This window comes from Eimeria necatrix, genomic scaffold, assembly GCF_000499385.1.
Source record: "Eimeria necatrix Houghton genomic scaffold, Enh_scaff552, whole genome shotgun sequence".
In the NCBI taxonomy this organism is placed as follows: domain Eukaryota; phylum Apicomplexa; class Conoidasida; order Eucoccidiorida; family Eimeriidae; genus Eimeria; species Eimeria necatrix.
Genome location: NW_013654418.1, coordinates 1 through 18,820, shown reverse-complemented (window position 1 = coordinate 18,820; position 18,820 = coordinate 1). Strand labels below are relative to the sequence as shown.

The window sequence follows — 18,820 nt, the reverse complement described above, 5'->3', positions numbered from 1 at the left end:
GTGTAGATGGCACTTAGGTTCTGCCGAGGAGAAAAGTTGATCATGTGTAAAAACACTCCACGGCAAAGTAGCGAATTGGCGTTTTTCGCTGAATGACCGTGACCTGACACTGACCTGACACTGAGAACTAAGTTGCAGGGGACAAGCACCCGTGCGGGGTATCCCTTCGCCAAAGTAGAGGCGAGAGCATTTTCCCTGCATGGCTTTGGTTCTTATTTGTGAGCAGATGCAGACAATGACAAACTTCAATGGCCTTGCATGACACCGCTACTCACCTTTGAACAGTTGCATGCAGTGAACAAATTCAGTGTCCATTTATTCAACATCAAAACTGAAATGCTTGCCCGTTATGCAGCTCTGTACACTGAGTTGCATTCCAGACCAGACGGAAATGCACACACACAAATAGCCACGTCTATAGTCTTATTGCATACGAGTGAAAGACGTTCGTTGAACCTATTCAGGATATATCTTGTGGTCTGAATCATCCTCAACGGAGCAGCGCAAGCTCACTGAGAAAAGAAGAACTGTCCTCATTTTTATCTGTAGCTCAAAAGCAGTAAACCCCATTATCATCCGCGTGAACGTGCCAAATCGCTGCGTGAGTTTTCAAGATAATGATAACTTGGAATGAAGGCATGAAAAGCAGTGTGGGCGCATATGCACGCTGCAAGCTGCACAATCTAGATGCGTAACAAAGCAAAACCAAAGTGCAATTTTGTGTTGTTCAACAAATCTAAGAAAGCAGAACGTATTGCTCAACGGCATGCTTAGATGTTTTCCGATAGAGTCAAGCAAAAGAGCATATAAGACTTGGTAAGGGTTTTGTCACGTGTATAACTTGAAAAAGCCGTGAACCCCTGTAAAGTACTTGGCAGTGCTAGGCGCAAATACGAGCTGAGCAGCACAGGTATTTCTTACATTTGCCAGATTTTACCTTGATCGCAAGCCCGCATTTAATATTTTGAGCTGTGTGACGACGCAACCCACACTGCAAACATGAAATGCTACACGAAAACAATTGCCTGTTTTATTGCACACCCCAGCACTATAGTCAGTCACGTTGTTAATATAATCCGCTAGCGCTTCACAAGCATATTTTGGAAGCACGAATAATCTCTCTAGAGCTGCTTGGCATAATCAGTTTTCTCTACTGACGAGCTGAGCAAAACATTGTATCACGTTGCAAGACGCAAACACGCTCAGAATGCAGTGATGAGTCAGGTGAAGCCGGATGACACAGGAGCTCACGACGAGCACAACAAGGAATATCCAGTGGCACGTGACAGCAACAGCTCGTACGTAGCTAAGAATTTGTCAACGCTGAGCGCGAGGATAGGCGTACGACGGGTTTTAACTCGACTTCGCACCTCGAGCGTCTGTCGACAAAAGCCAACATGAAGCATTTTAAAAAGGTACACAGTTTAAGCAACGATTTGAATTTGCGATTATAAGCGCAAACATGACGTTTGGGACATTCGTGTAAGTGGAGCGAGCATTTGAAGATGGTATGACGATGTTGATGATGCGTTCACGTAGACTTCAAACAGGTAGGCCTGCTGCACTGAGGAGTTCTCCTTCTTGCCCTGTTGGGGCAACACCAGCTCAAGAAAACGTACATATTTGAAAAGCACGGATGGCAGCGATCAAGCAGTATCACGTTGAATGGTCGTTTGCAGCGAGGACTACTAGACGCTGTGTGATGCTTTCTGTAATCGGGCTACTCAACCTGAAAAATATACGTAGACACATGAAAGTGAGAGGATGAATTCATTGTGTCGCTTGAAGCACAATTGGCTCCGTCACTAGTTGGCAAATGAGAGAAAAGATAATCGCGTCAGAAACATACAAGGTGTAAAGCGTGCAACATGTTAATGACGGATAGGCTTCGAACGAGTCATAGTTCTGCTGTGGGTGTATCACTGCACTATACTGAGTCAAGAATCCCTATCTAAACAATCGTGCTGTAAGGCCAGGGCTAAATGCCAATCTCCCCGCAAACTGGTTTATGCTTCGCAAAAAAGCACAAGGCAGTGGGGACTATGAGAGTGTGGAGAACTCTGTTCCCAGTGCAGCGAAACAGACCTAATTGCGCTTAATTGTACCCTAGAAAAGTTCAAATAGCAGGACAGTACAGATATTTACTGTACTCATTTTGTTGCAGTCAGGCTGCATTGCTAGAAGTGCCTCAAGAATTCTCGTCCAACATGAAGGAAAATTTCACAGTTTTCGAACTACCTCTATAAAGACACCAACAAGCATAATTACGTACAATCTAATACACATAGACAAGGCTGCAGGGACATCAGATGTCGCTTCTTTGCCGGTCACGTGAATTTCGTTAATCTGTGGGTTGACGGTGCTTCCATAGCTACACACTTTTAGCTCGCCACTATAACATAGCCTAAATAGAACGATGGACAAATTACAAACGTGCTGGGAGTTGGGCTCAATAATAGTCTCAGTCATCGGGTTCTCGTAGCGTGGGTCAGCCAAACTGAGTGCTTCCTGTAGTGCAGCAACATTTTCGCCCTTGAGTACCCGTCAAGCATTCATAACGATAGGTGACGGGGCAGCTGGCCTGAGTTCCTTTCTCTATCACATGAGCATGATGTACATAGCACGCGATTCATGTGTTGGCTTGACCTACATGAAAATACCTCATTCCGGATTTACTTGAAAATAAATCGACGCCCGCTCTTGCACAACAGTATACACACTATTGATCACTGATAAATATGTGGTGTCCACGGGCGAGACTTTTTCCTGATTTGCCTATGCATGCGGCTATTGGATGTATCTAACGCTTTCCTGTGCCTGTTGCAAACAATCATATGCACTTTGAGACACAGACATGTTAAGTAAGGGGCACGATAACCTTGCTGCACTCACCGGCGCGCTGGAGCACTTATTTAGCGCGAGTTTATTGGCAGTTTTCTATTGAGGAACCTGAAAGCTGCCCCCCGAAAAAGGAAGCTTTTCGAAATTCAGCACGAAAAGCTTGCGAGGGATCTTATCAGCTTGCTTTTTAATGCAATCGGCTGGAATATCGGAACCAGATACCAGGAAGTTGTCTGCAGCGCAGTAGCACTCTAAATACTCTCATCGCAACTCGAATGCACATCATGGAACGGCCGCACCTAGACACATCTCTTGTTTCGTCTTTTGTGTAAAGCAGCGTCGGACGCTACATCAACAAATGGGTGACTGTCGTTTGGAATTATGCATAGTTACAGAATCGTGGCAGTGTTTGAAGACTATACTCCAGATTCTATTAGCCTTCCAACGCACTGCAGCTCGCAACTCACGATCTGGGGTGGTTGCGAAGGGAACATGAGTCGTTGCTCCTTTCAAGCCTATTCACGATAAAAATACCAACGCAAGCAGCACCACACATTCCGGAATCCATGTCAACATCAGGGAAGCAGCACGCAAGGTTTTCCAGGCCTCCGTAGCGACCATGCTAGGTTCTCAACACTTTCGCGCCCCAGTGTAATACTTACGAGCTGAATCAGTAAGACCGGAAAAAAATGTTTGTATCGTTCATGAGGTTATACATGCTCGTCCTATTGGCAGAAACACTTGTGTATCTTTCGAAGACTTCCCTCAATTTTTAGAGTGCCCGGAATAGACTGCCATTAACCATCGTCCCTAGTGATTTGCCATCCCAAAACATAAAAAGCGCACGATCTGAATCAGTCAAGCCAGAAGAAATGTTTGTACCGTTAATAAGGCTAATGCTCGTCCTGTTGGCAGGAACACTCGCGTGTCTTTCGAAGGTTGCCCCTAACTTGTCGAGTGCCTGGAATAAGCTGCCATTGACCATCGTCTCAACTGCTTTGCCATCCCAAAACAAAAAACGCACGGCCTTAAACAGTCAAGCCAGAAGAAACGTTTGTACCGTTCATGAGGCCATACATGCTCGTCCTGTTGGCATGAGCACCTGTGTGTCCTTCGAGGATTTCCTTTGTTTTCAGGGGGCCTCTAATAGACTGCCTTTGGCCATTGTCTCCACTGCTTCGCCATCCCAAAATTTCTGCTGCTAATGGAAACCTACAAGCTGATTTGGTCATAATGCAGTCTTTATTTCGCTCCTCTTAAAGTCAAATATAAACGTTAATCCCAAAACCTTGTTTTCCAATAATGCTAGCTCTGCAACCCCTCCATACCAGTCTACCATCCATTTTCTCTTATTGCAAAGCCCAACATGCTGTAATGACATAGAGGTAGGACAGATCCTTCGCTTCCCTAGATCAGTTATAACGTTTCGCCCAATAGCAGATTAGCATGTCCTTTTAGACAGAGGTAACCCTGCATTTGATCTATCTTTAAAAATCCCGAATTCCCTTCCTGAATATTTGTAGCTTTCCAGGAAACGCACCACCTAAGGTAGTGACGTTTAAAATATTTTTTTTTTCCTCTCCACTTGGAAACGAGCATCTCGCCAACAAGTATATAATATTGCGCTCCGTTTATCTACCGCAGCAGAATTATGGCAAAGATAATCAATCTCAAGCGCCGTAGTCATGATTCGACAGACCGTCCACGCACTTCAGATGAGATTTGGAACGTACGATCTTAGGCAAATGCACAGCAAAACAACTCGTTACCCTCGGCCTCTAAACGCACGCACACACACGGGCCTATCGTACATACCAGCATGAGGCCCAACAGGTTTTTGTCATGGCGTTGGAACAAGGGGACTGTCATGAGTGCAATAGTTACAGGAATATCTGCACTGCAACAGGCAACGCACAATCTACAGTGATTATGTTGATAACAAACACTCTTCAATTTCTTCTTTCAGATAAGGCGTTAAGGAAAAGCGCAGCTCTAGTCTGTCAGGCTGCCGAATCGGATGCTTAAACGCACGCTCTATGGAAATCAGGAAGGAAAAAGACCTAAAACTTCCTCTGGCTCAGACCAAGAACAAGTATCTCAGTAGCAGTCGAATTCATGTTGCACTCCTCTGCCAACTTTGTGGGGAAGAAAACAGTGACAGAGGTAGTTTTGTTTTGAGATATGCTGCACCCAAGAAAACCTTTTGCAACTAAAAACGCACAATCTAGAAAGTTTCATCATGGAAACAAATATGTACTATTTGCGTTTCACAACAGTGATGGGCAGTTCACTAAGCAGAGCTCATTCAGAATACCTTCCAATGTAGACAAGGAAATAAGCGCGGGGCACCATCCCGAATGCGTCATTTCGTCAAATGCCTCCATATCCGTTTGGAATGCGGAACGCACGAGCTGATGTGATCAATCTAGACAGTCGAGACGACATTTTGGTCTTATGAGGGCAACTAGGGGCTTCTTTTGGCTGCGGTAGGGACGTAGCCACTGACCTGACCTGATACTGTACTTTTGTCCTCATGCCGTGGTGCGCTGGCCCAGAAAGTCCAGAGTAATGTCGCTTGACCCTGACCGTTCTTAGGACTCAAGGTGGCAAGCGTGGCATAATACACGGAACTACAGGGCTAACAGACTCCGCCGAGAAGTGCGACTCCGTACAGTCTGCGCGTTGCCCCTCGTAATCTACGAACTGGAGTGTCCTAGCCCAAGTAACAAACATACATCTGTATGGGGGCAAAATCAATGCATGCAGAAGCGGAAAAACCCTGATTGCTAAGTCATGGATAAACTTACAGCGGTCTATTAAAACTCCACATCGTGAGGCAAGGGCTAGACAGTCAGCTCGAAAAGTCCTACTGACATTTCGTGCCGTACAACGACCCCAAAGGTAGGCTTTACCCATTGCTGGTAGCCTCAAGTTCCTTATATCTTTCCTGCACGCAGACTCCTTTGCTAGGCGAGGGGTTTGTTAAGAATTTACACGGGAGCATTACATTGCTTCTGCGAAGCACTTTCGTAACTGACAGAAGCACCACATGAGTGGGAACTTTATTTGCAGACTGAATACTGCTCAAGTACCAGGTTCTAAAATGATATTATTTGGATCAGCGACGCACTTAATACTATGTCTAGTGGCTTAAAAGTTCTTTTCTTGCTTTATCAAACCTGCAGATACTTTCGAGCATTGCACTTCCTGCTCCATATTCCTAGATGTATCAGTGACAACCGGAAAGTCACCCAACCATCCCTGCTTGTTTTAGTCACCCATATAATTCTGTTGAAAACTTCACTAGGTAGAGAGCATGACAAAAGTCGGAGAAAACGCCCTTAAATTAGTCCACGTGGAAATCTCCATTGAACCATGTCCTTCGCGATGAGCACATACCCCATAAAACGGCAATCTCTAAAATACTTCAGGTGCTGAAGAGCCAGGCTTTCAAATTCAACACATAAATTGGGAAGATAAAAGCTGGTGAGTTCCGCAATCAGCAGCAGGATCCTCAGCACGACACGAATGCTAATAGCGGAGAACTAACGAAAAGAAGATCACAGCGTGCCCTACAAGCACAAGGGTTCCCCTAGCGGGCAAATGATAACTTTTAGGAACCAGTCTGCTGAGGCACCTCATGCTTTGAGAATGCGCGCGCACCTTCTGCGTCATCACATCCCGACCAAGTATGCCCCGCCTCAAATCTCCTGCTTTGATGTCATTACTGTTAATAACAAGCTGAAACAACTCTCCTATATGTTCCATCATTGTTCAAATAGTTTTGCGGCAGACAATGTCGACCCAAAGTAGGTGCCACTCCATCTTGCCTGCAGCATGGTGCAGCCCTAGTAATTATTAAACTCTTCGTTTCCACTTTGCAAATATTAAAGACGACATATATTACGTCGCTAATGGGTTTCTTTTGCCTGTGAAGAAAACGCCAGATGACAACCGCGCCGCAAACTGCTTGAAACAGACCTCTCTGCATGCACTGTACCGCTGCAGCAGAAGAAATATTGGACAAACGATTGACGTACAACAGACATTTTGCGCTAGTTGGAACCTTTCCGGCGTACTCTGGAAAGTATGCAGTTATTCATTTTTCCTGGTGGCGCCTAGCTAGGGTTATATGGAACCAGCGATGTAGCCCGAAATATGTCACGCTTAAGGCTAATCATGAAGTTCATGAGTAAACGCCGACTAAAATCAAGCAAGCACCGGTGTACAATAAAATGCACGTGTTCATGTCCGTACGTTACAGGTTTCTGCGTTTATACGGGGACAGCTGTTTGTCGTCACAACCAGGACGCCCCCACAACACCGAATTACTCTCACGCAAGCAGTCGCCAGGCTATGTTTGTGCCAGATATCAACACACGTCCTGAAATAGCCAGCAATCCGAAATATAGCAATACTGATTATGCGTAACTTTAAAATTAGATATTTCGCCGTCCTCAACTGGGGGCAAGCAATATGCGAGGCATCGAAGAAGCTTAGGAGTCGTCTAGTGAAGCGACGACTAGCTCACCAGGGCCATCTTTTTTTAAAAACGAAGGAAGGTGCAAACTGGCGGCGCAGCTAAGGGCGCATCAATGAATGTGCATGGAAATTCAAACAGTCAGGTTCATTAGAGGAGAGCTATTTTGTTCTGCTTTCTGGCCACGTGGCTCCTTGCCTTACCCCCTTTGAACCATGTGCATGCCGTAAAGGGCCGCAAAACAGGAGGCATGAGCACCTCGTGAAACACCAACTATTGAAAAAACTGGAACAATACAGCGGTTGTCCATTTGGCGCATAAGCTGACCATTAACTGAAGAAGACACAGCAGAACTACTTTAGCCTGGCTTTGTCAAAACACTTTTTGTGAGCAGCACCATGCCGACGTTCCATGTAGAAATGATACATGCGGACTATGAGTGGCACAAGCGGCAAAATATACGACCTCGCAAACCTGCCAAAAAACCCGTACTAAAAAGGAGCAGAAAACAAAAAGCACGTGAAAAGCACAGCCTGCGAAAGCAAACACCTTCACAGGCCTGGCAGGCTTGACCATCCTTCAGTTTCAGACCTGGTAGAAAAAGCAAACAATCAGAACTTACCAGCCACTTTAGCTACACGCTCATTGCCTTTCTAGGCATTGCAAGTGAATGGCATCGAAGCTGTTCATTTGCTCACAATGGCAGCTCAAGCAGCATTACTGTCACTGACACTGCTTACTACCAAATGGACGGGAGTAAACACACATGATAGCTTTACTGCCGAATGAATTTGAGCCAATGCTTGCAAACTGCAAAGTCCCTGTGTCTTCTGTCACCCCTACGCAGAACACCACGCTTGGCTAATCACCTAGCCGGGCCTTTATCAAATACCGCCTTCACTCACTCCCATCCACTGGCTCTTCATATATACTACATTCATCAGTTTTCACCTCGCAAAGCTATCAAATTGCTTTTTAAGGAACGAGTTAATGCAACAATTTAAAAAAATTTGGCATGCAAGTGCCGTGCTGAGGACTGGGATGCTCAGCACAACACTTGTTCCCGTAGGAAGCTGCCGCATACATCACGTTTCCCACTTCTTTGAAATGTTCTGTGACTGTGACATAATTTTTCTGCCGATCTCTGGCAAAATTTTGACCGCCTTATTCACATCCCAAGGAACAAAAGTTGTTCGAACGAGTAGAATATTATCCACTAGAAAAACGACCAGTGTCAACGAGTTTTTGGAGCCGCTGGCGAGCGTCATTCTCGGCTTTACAGCACATAGAATTCGCCGGCGACACACAAGAGTGCTTGTTCCAAAAGCAATAGCCACGTTCCGGACCAGCATCTAAAAAGCTCTATAAAAATGAGAACAGTGCACTCTGCCTTGGGAATCCAAGTGGAAATCATCTGTAGAAAAATTCTGCAAGTGACAAACAGAATTTCTGCACTTTGCATGTATCTCGATATCGCTTTGTATATAATCACTGGAACAGCAAGGAGCTCTTTTAAACTCATTCTCTTTAAGTGAAGTCGAAGTGATACAACAGCTAGTTTTGTGGAGGAAACTCATCTTTACATCTCGTGATAAGCATCTCTAGCAGTTCTAATATGATGGATTAGCAATTAGTGCACCTCATTACAGCATTCATTAACATAGAGGTATCCCTAGCGTGCCAATCTGTGGCCATGTAATATTGCCTTATGACAAAAGCGAAGGAGCCACAGGCACCTGCTATTTCCTTGCTCAGGGGGCTTTGCATCTTGATATCCTACTGACAGTTGCAGCATTTCACGTTAGGCTGGCGTAATAATCTTCTCGCAACACCTCAAAAATGATTTTTCGACAACGGCGCTTCGCTTTCAACAGGGGTCGCAGAAGGTTGTCCGTTTGCGTACGACAGCAGTTTCAGTGAGCAAAAAAGATGCACCATAGTAATTTAGCATCTAAAAGCCCTTCGAGTGACACTGGTGGAATCAATATGACGCCGGCTGCAGATCAGCAGCAAGCTCGTGTGTACCACGTATTTAGCGCTAGGGAAACGGCAGAAAAGCACTTGTGAAGAATTCCCCTTCAGCCAAAGTGCACCGTTTCGCCATGAAATAAAGCGAAAAACTGCTTCTTCACCTCCCGTTTCATCAAAATGCCACATTGTGCTGAGAGTGACTCTGTCGGCTTTCCGCATGAAGCGCCACCCAAATGATGGAATTCTGTTGGACGACTACTCCACTTTTCCTCCAGAATCACCACATACGTTTATACACACTGCATGAGGAGGACATTTTACTGCAATGAGCCATTGCAATTCTAAGTCGTCTTTTGTCTACCAGGGATGCAATTTTCCCCGTGTCTGCTACGCTTCAACAAAAGAGCACTCCGTACTTGTCCGGTATGACCTCAAATTTAACAAAACTCATTCTGTTATCAATCAAACCGTTTCAGAAAAATTTCAGGATGGAGTTTGTTGCGTAGCATTCTTGGGTTTTCGTGTTTCGGGGGCCAGATAATTACAGAGCAAAGCACGTTTTGAGCTCAAGCGCATTGAATGATACCCCCATGTTCATGAATTCTTTGATCCTTCAAAGTGCTATTGGCATGTGATATATGTTGCCTGCTGCATCGCAGTTTCATTCATCAACTCCTCATCACAGCTTGTTGAGTAGGTTCTAGAAATAAAAACAGCTTTAGATGAGCCGCTCGAGGCTTGGAAGAGTCCATGACACACTCACTCGTGTTGCGCTGCTCTGTGACCTCCGGGCTGTGTCCAGATGATAAATGTGCCACAAAACGCAGCATGGCAGATTAACTTTGTTCATTCGTATCAGCTGACCCCCTTGCTCACGAAATCGAGCTAACAAAAGAGTTTCCGATAAAAGTTGTCGATTTTTGGTACATTACTTCATGAAATTGGAAGCCCACGACAAAGTTCGAATCGAGGATTAGGGAAAAAGCATTTCTGCCGAGCGTAACAAGGCATACAGGCACTAAATCACACGAAAGCTAGTAAAGTGCGTTGCCAACTTGGCTAGCGAAATGTTCATGAGCATCGCGGTGATAATATGTGGTATGGCTGGCCTGCAGTATTTTCGACTGCTCGTCACACAACGTATGTAGCTAGAGGACTCCAAGACGATTAAGATCACCCCTCAGCAACTGTACTACAGCCGCGGTCGCTGTTAGGCAAAGATTGTATGCTAGCAGCTTGCATGAAAACCACAAGCTCTTTCGCACTGCAAATGCAGATGCCGTTCCATATCTGATGGTTCGCTTGCCATTCAATGTTGTTCCCGACAAGCTATATAATCAGTCACGGCAGTGAAGCAGTTCACAGGATTCGCCACACACACAGATCCTGAGCACTTCCCGTCTTTTTTCTTTGTTCTCCATGTGAAGCAAATGCCTGATTGTACAATTCTTCCACAGGCATTTGATCAAACAATAAAATAAACGTTTGTTGTTTTCCTCATGTGGACCTGGCTTATCATTTCGCTTGTTCAAGCGGAAAACTAGAAAATCACTCAAGCGTATGCGCGAGGACTTGCTGGGCTTAAAAAGGCAGGCAGCAGCAAATACGGGTGCGCATCTAGCAGCAACAAGATCAAAATCAAGTCTGAGCACAATGCCGGTGAGACTGGTAGAGAAGTGTTGTCAAGTGCACACAATGCGGGATTGCATCATCGCCGCAATGCACCAAGCAGCTGACAGTGCTTCCTCAAGTTGCTCACTTGGCGAGAAATTCAAACGAAACCCTAACACGACAAAGAAAAACTGAGGTGAATCGGAAGAAAGGCACAAACTATCAAAAAGCGTAAATGCGCGACATATCAAGCTGCACACGACGAGAAACCAGCAGGCTTGTATGAGCTGCTATTTGCTCTGCAGTAACTATAGGACAGCTTTCAACAGGCGTCGCACCTACGTAGCCACACAAGAGAAATCAGCTCCTGAGACGATTCATCGTATCAATCCATTACGTCAAGGAATCCGCCTGTGCGTTTTGCATCCTCCATAGCAGTCCCTGCGTGCCCCGCGAAACTAGCCTAGCATCTAGCACTCCATTTCATCGTTTGCGTGCTAGTTTCTTTCGTGTACCATATCGGAACCATGCAAACCGATTGCACAAAGATACTTGAGATGAGCAACAAGCATGTAAAGGTACTTGTTGGGGTCAGCGTTTAGTACGAAGACGACCTCGATTAGACTATCTAACGCAAGCGGCGTCTTGGTCCGCAAGGCATTTATGCTAGCATCAATTGTGTGTCGAGCACTGATTTTGCTGTGCAGCAGACAGCTACACCTGCAACAAGATAAATGATCGATAGCCACAATCCAGCGATTCATAGTGTTTGTATTTTTTCTGACACCTCGGCGAAAGCACACAGTATGATGAGCTCTCATTGATTTTCAGACCAAGGGTGAGAAGATATTTAGTCACAATCCCTCCAAACCTCAAGCTGTGGAATTTCAGCCCAAGAGAATAAGTGTCTCGCTCACAAACTTAATATTTGAAGAATTCGAAGTATACTTGCATTTTTGAGGGCGCAGTGTGCTGAATTGTAGGTGCTCTCGTGTGAATAACAGCAATCATTAGTGTAGCAATGGAACTCCCTGAAAATAGCCCTTTTTCAAAAAAATATTCACCTGCTTCCGCCTTTCTCGATGACCATTTTCTCACACAAATGTCTTTTCCGAGTTATTGTTCATTGTGTGCGCTTCCCCTCAACAGAATGATAGTGATGAAAAGCGAGTATATTAATCAAATGTTCTGTGCCACATGAGGATCTCGCGTTTCACTTGCTGTGACTTCTGCGTTTGCTACGATTTAGTCAATATTGCATGATTCTCCGTAACGTGTACTGATGTCCCATGGGCCGTAACGTTCACACATAAAACATGAATGTAAGATAACAAAAATGCATGCACAGGGTGCACTGCCTGCAAGTTGAGCTACGCCTTGACCAGAGAATGATATCTTCTCGCTCTGCTGACTGCACACAAGTATTTGATCTAACCTGGCTCAAACGGAGACCATTTCATTCGCCTCGATCGTACATGCTATCAAGCGTTATCAAGGCATTCCCATGGGCTTTTAGACGCCGTGAATGTATAGCAGTGCAAAACGGTCTTTATAAACAGGGGAAGAACCGCTGAATATTCATTGCCGTAGCCAAGGACTCCTTTCCATCGAAGTACGCGTGAAGACTAAACTAAGCACATGCATCAGTGAACTACGCATGTCATTTCTGGCTAAGTATAAAAGTCTTGAATACGAATTTGCTATTGGCCTGGAAGATGTTTGCGAACTGACAGCATAAGCATGCAACACAGACAAGATCTAACCAAAAACGTTCGCCGCAGCTGTCTGACAGCAAAATTCATCGCACTTTCAGGCAAACCTCCACTTCTCAGGTAATGTAGGAAACATTGGAATATTGGAATAGGTGACATGCTCACCTTCATTTTACTGGTTCATCTGCTACAAATCCCTCGTGCCACTCAAGAACGCTTTCGCGCAACAGAGAAAGCCACATCTATTCCTTGAGCGAGATTTTCTTACAGAATTGTGCACCATCGCAATGTAATCTTGCGCATGCATCAACGCTTTAAATAGACATACTGTCCAAAGCCCCGACTTTCAAGTACGCATTTCAGCTCACGAATCTTTGGCAGATTTATGCGTGGAAACAGCTAAACCTCTCATCTCTCAAACATAAATAATTGCAAGAGGACGCGAAAAAGCAGCTTATGAGCGCTACCTCCTTGCAGCGCGTCTGGTTCTGGCAAAACCACGGCATACCACAGCACACAACATCTGGTACCGCAATATCTCCAGGTCTCGCCTGGAAGAGAACCTGAATAACATGATTTCGCTATATCGTCTCGGTTTCTCTCAATCTGTGGTTCCCCAAATTGAAAACGAGCAAATCAAGACAATGCCAACAGTCACAGGATTTCCGGATAAAACGTTATCAAGTGGTACACGGACGTCTCGGTTGCGCAAATGCACTCAGAGCCTCGATAGCGCGATCTCCACACGCCCCACTATCTTGCACTTGTGCTACGCTGTCCAAGCAGCCACGCTCAAACCTACGACAGCATAATCCAGGCTCGTCGTCTGCGCGCTCAGTAGACCAATCATTCACCCAGACAAACGCTCCGTCTCAGCATCGCCCTCGACGCGTGCTTCAACATTTCCATGTCAAAACTCAAGCCAGTGCAAACACAAGCCAAAGTGCGCAATGCGCGCCTACAGCGGGCATGCTTACAATACACTGTCAAGGCCCTGTCAGTATGGCATATCTACTTATATCCTTAAACACGAAAAATAAATATTTCCCTGCTCGTGCCACCTCCTCGATTCCAATTTGACCGTACAGCGACTGTAAACCCACATCCTGTCCGCCGTAATCAACCACAAAGAGTTTCAGGACAGCCTACACTCAGCGGTCGAAGGCCACATGCAAAAAATGCCGCCATCGGCACAACAAACTTATGAACTGCTACGTCAAACCAACTGAATTCGCAGCAGCGATATCGAATTAAGGCAGTTCTATCGAGCATGAGGCGAATCACGCACTTTTCGAACACTCTACGAACGCCTGTGCAAGCTGCCTGAACAGAACCTGCACACATGCCGCCTCACCAACCAAGATGCAAATACCATTCAATGCATGCAATCTCAAGAGATCCAATAACCTCTACACAACATTTCGCACAGTAACGCCCACGTGACATGTCGTGTGAACCTCATAGGTCCCTCGTAGAGCCAGTGTAAACAAAAGCCAGGGTGCACGGTGCACGCTTCTAGTGTGGAAGCGTGCGGTACACATTTAAAGCCCGGTCAATATCGCATGTGCCCTCTTGTACCCAAAGAAGGTACATAAACACTCTCCTGAGCGCGCCGCCTCTATTATCTCAATGCGATAATGTAACGACCGCAGACCCACATCCTGCCCACCACAATAAATTGCAAGCGGCTTCACCACAAGCAAAAAATGCCGTCATCGGCACAGCAAATGGAGGCAAACTCTAGTCCATACTTTTGCGCCGTTGTCTTCCCGCTACTCGCCAATTGCTCCAGCTTTGCAGCTAATTTTGCAGCAGCGATATGAAATCAACGACTTTCTACTGATGATGCTGAGAATTCCCAACTTTACCAACACTCTACGAACGCCCGCGCAAACTGCAGCAGAAGAGTCTGCACATATGACGCTTCACCAACCATATACAAAAGCCATTTGTTACACGCAACCACGAAAGGCGTACTAATCCTTAAGCACCTTTTCGGAAAGTTAGGGCCATGCGACAAGTCTCGCGGATTTTATGCGTCCCCTGTAGAGCCAGTGTAAAGGCAAGCCAAAATGTACAGTGCGCCGCTGCAGCGAGCAAGCGTGCGTTACACGCTCGGCGCCATGGTAATGCCGCATGTTTTCATGTCCTTAAAAGAACTAGACACTCTCATGCTCGCGCTGGGTCCACGACTCTTATTTTACAGTATGACAACCGCAGACCCACATCCTGCCCATCAGCATTAAGTACAGACGGCTTCACAACATCTTACACCGAGCCATCGAAGGCAAGACGCCAAAAATTGCGTAATCGACAGAGCAAAAATAAACAAATTCTCGTCCAGGCTTTTGCGATGCTTTAGTCACCTTTACTAACAAACTGCTCTAGTGAAACCACCGAATTTGCGGCAGTGATATTGAATCAACACATTTAGACTCCTTACTCTGCGAACGATCCACTCCTACAACACTTTACAAATGCGCGCGCAAAGCGCATCTGGGCGCAGTCAACGTTCGTACAATAAGAGCATTTCGAAATGTCACGCCACCTTCATAAGAGCATTATAGAGCCAGTGCAAATACAAGCCAAAACGCACAGCACGCGCTTGCAAAAAGCATGCTTGCATTGCGCTTGCATACATTTTCGAGGCCCTGTCACTATCCCATGGCAAGACATGTCCTCAAACAAAAGCGAGTGTACACTTTCCAGCTTTCGCCACCACAAGGACTCCGATGCAGCCCTGCCGCGAGCACAGACCTCATAGCTGTTCTCCAGAATCAACTGCAAATGGCTTCACAACAACCTTTACCCAGGCACAAATGCCACATGCAAGAATCGCCATCATCGACAAAAAATATGCAAACCTCTTCTCCCAGAGTGTGTAGTATCAGGTGCCAAACAAGCGTTCTGCGTCTGAGACGCCCGAAATGCGCCGAACAAATATTTGGCATATCCGTTCATATTCCGCAGCCTGCGAACGCGTCACTCCTCCAACACTCCATGAATGCCTGCCCAAACTGCAGCAGCAGAGCCTACACTCATGAAGCCTCACCAAACAAATATAAAGAAGATTTGTCACACACAAATATTATATATATAATATTGCCCTTGCGAAGCTACCCAAGCATACACGCACAAGCCTTCGGCGACCTTATCCTGGCTCCCCGTCTGCAAGCTCAACAGACCAATCATTCCCCCAGACAAACGCTCAGCCTAAGCATTGCCCTCCATGCGTGCCTCAGTATTTTCGTTTCAAAACACTAGCCACTGCACGCACAAGCCAGACTGCGCAGTGCGCGCTTGCAGAGAGCACGCGGCCGATACACGTTCGGTGCCATGCCAGTGCCGCGTATGTGCTTGTGTCTTCCACCTCGCGCCCCCTCATTGACCAAGATGCAGCCGTGTCGTGACTGTAGACGCACTTCCTGTTCGCCAGAATCAACTGCAAATGGCCTCACAATAGCGTACGCACAGCCACGAAAGGCCAGGTGCAGAAATTGCCATCATCGACAAAAAATGTTCAAACGAACTCTGGTCCCAGCATGTGCCAGAGTGTCAGGTGCCGAACAAGCTTTCTGTGTGCCAGACACCCCGAAAAGCGCCGAGCAAATAGTTTTCCAATGGATTCATAAACCTCATGCCGCGAATATGTCAGTCCTCTAGCACTCCACGGACGCCTGCGCAAACTGGAGCAGCAGAGCCTGCACTCATGACGCCTCATAAGCGCTTCTCTCCTCGCACCGCCTCGTCGTCTCCGATGCAACCGTGTTGCGACCGCAGACCCACTTCCTGTTCGCCAGAATCAACTGCAAATGGCTTCACAACAGCCTATACGCAGCAAAGGAAGGCCACGTATCAAACCACCTGATACCGACAAAAAATGTGCAAACGAACTCTCGTCCCTGCATGTGCCATACCGTGAGGTGCGAAACAAGTTTCCTGCGTCCCGACACCCTAAAATGTGCCGAAGAAACGCTTGGCAAATTCATTCATATTCCGTATGTCGAGAACAAGTCACTCCTGTAACAACCTACGAATGCCCGCGCAAACTGGAGCAGCATATCCCGCACTCATGACGCCTCATAAGCGCTTCTCTCCTCGCACCGCCTTGTCTACTCCGATGCAACCGTGTCGCTACGGCAGACCCACTAGCTGTTCGCCAGAATCAACTGCAGATGGCTTCACTACAGCATGCAACCAGCCACAAAAGGCTACACACAGGAGTTGTCGCCATCGACAAAAACCGTCCAAGCGAGCGCCTGTGCGTGCATCTATTATAGTGTCAGGTGCCAAACACGCTTTCCGCATCTCAGACACCCGAAAATGCGCCGAACAAATAATTGACATATGCGTTCATGTTCCGCATCCCGCGCACACCTCACTCCTGCAACAGCCTACGAGCGCCTGCACAAACTGGAACGGCAGAGCCTGTACTCATGACGCCTCACCAAACAAATACAAAGAGCAGTTGTCACACGCAACCATGAAAGGCCCATTCACCTCTAAACAACGCTTCCCGAAGTAACGGCCATGCGACATGTGACACGGCCTCCATACGTCCCTCCTATCCAAATGCCATTCGCTATTGCCAACCAGCTCCAAGTCCCTGCCCCTTCGTTTCTTTGCACCACCGATGACACGCAGCAACTAGCGACTCAGCTCCGTGGCGCTAAAGACCCTCAGTGCACGGGCTGTATTGCCGCATCCACCCAGCCACCGAACCACAACACGCGCACAACACACTATGCATACCACATATTCGCATTCAGCACTTGACCGCCCGCCTCGCTGGCCCCCTATACCTGCTTCCAACGCAAAATCATCTTCACTAGAAACCCGCATCCACGGCCTTGCTGCACAGAAACGCCGACACGTGATGACAGCTTCTCCGCATGCGCCAATCTCTTGCCCTTGCGAAGCTACCCAAGCAGCCAAGCCCAGGCCTCCGGCGACCTTATCCTGGCTCCCCGTCTGCGAGCTCAACAGACCAATCATTCCCCCAGACAAACGCTCAACCTAAGCATTGCCCTCCACGCGTGCCTCAGTATTTTCGTCTCAAAACACTAGCCACTGCACGCACAAGCCAGACTGCGCAGTGCGCGCTTGCAGAGAGCACGCGGCCGATACAAGTTCGGCGCCATGCCAGTGCCGCGTATGCACTTGTGTTCGCGACCATTTAGCTAACGCGCTTTCCTGCTCGCGCCCCCTCATCGACTAAGATGCACCCGCGTCGCGACTGCAAACACACTTCCTGTTCCCCATAATCAACTGCAAAGGGATCCACAACAGCCTGCACCCAGCCACGCAAGGTCACATGCAGAAATTGCCGTCATCGAAGGAAAATGTGCAAGCAAAGGTTGGTCCTTGTAGTCACATCATTGCTTAGCGCCCAACGAATTCTCTGCACCCCAGAGACCCAAAAATGCGCCGAACAAATATTTAACATATGCGTTCATATTCCGCACCCTGCGAACACGTCGCTCCTTTAACAGCCTGCGAACGCCTGCACAAACTGCAGCGGCTGAACCTGCACTCATGATGCTTCATGCACGCCTCCCTCCGCGCACCACCTCATCGACTAAGACGCAACCCTCGCGACCGCAAACACACTCTCTGTTCGCCAGATTCGACTGCAAAAGCCTCCAAAAGAGCATACACCTAGCAAAGGAAGGCCACATACCAAAACAACATTCACCGACAAGAAGTGTGCAAAGGAACTCTCGTCCCTGCATGTGCCATAGTGTCAGGTGCCAAACACGCTTTCCGCATCTCAGACACCCGAAAATGCGCCGAACAAATAATTGACATATGCGTTCATGTTCCGCATCCCGCGAACACCTCACTCCTGCAACAGCCTACGAGCGCCTGCACAAACTGGAACGGCAGAGCCTGTACTCATGACGCCTCACCAAACAAATACAAAGAGCAGTTGTCACACGCAACCATGAAAGGCCCATTCACCTCTAAACAACGCTTCCCGAAGTAACGGCCATGCGACATGTGACACGGCCTCCATACGTCCCTCCTATCCAAATGCCATTCGCTATTGCCAACCAGCTCCAAGTCCCTGCCCCTTCGTTTCTTTGCACCACCGATGACACGCAGCAACTAGCGACTCAGCTCCGTGGCGCTAAAGACCCTCAGTGCACGGGCTGTATTGCCGCATCCACCCAGCCACCGAACCACTTGTGCGCGTGTTGTGTGA

The 18,820-nt window shown here is 47.2% G+C and overlaps 1 protein-coding gene across 1 annotated transcript; it reads right to left on the bottom strand.

The window, feature by feature from the left end:
- Positions 1 to 16,332: 16,332 nt before the first annotated feature.
- Positions 16,333 to 17,610, bottom strand: ENH_00062560 (hypothetical protein; the record flags this gene model as incomplete). Its single annotated transcript, XM_013582071.1, has 2 exons — positions 16,333 to 16,443; positions 17,368 to 17,610. 2 exons carry the CDS (start codon positions 17,608 to 17,610, stop codon positions 16,333 to 16,335), a joined length of 354 nt encoding a protein of 117 aa, XP_013437525.1.
- Positions 17,611 to 18,820: the final 1,210 nt, after the last annotated feature.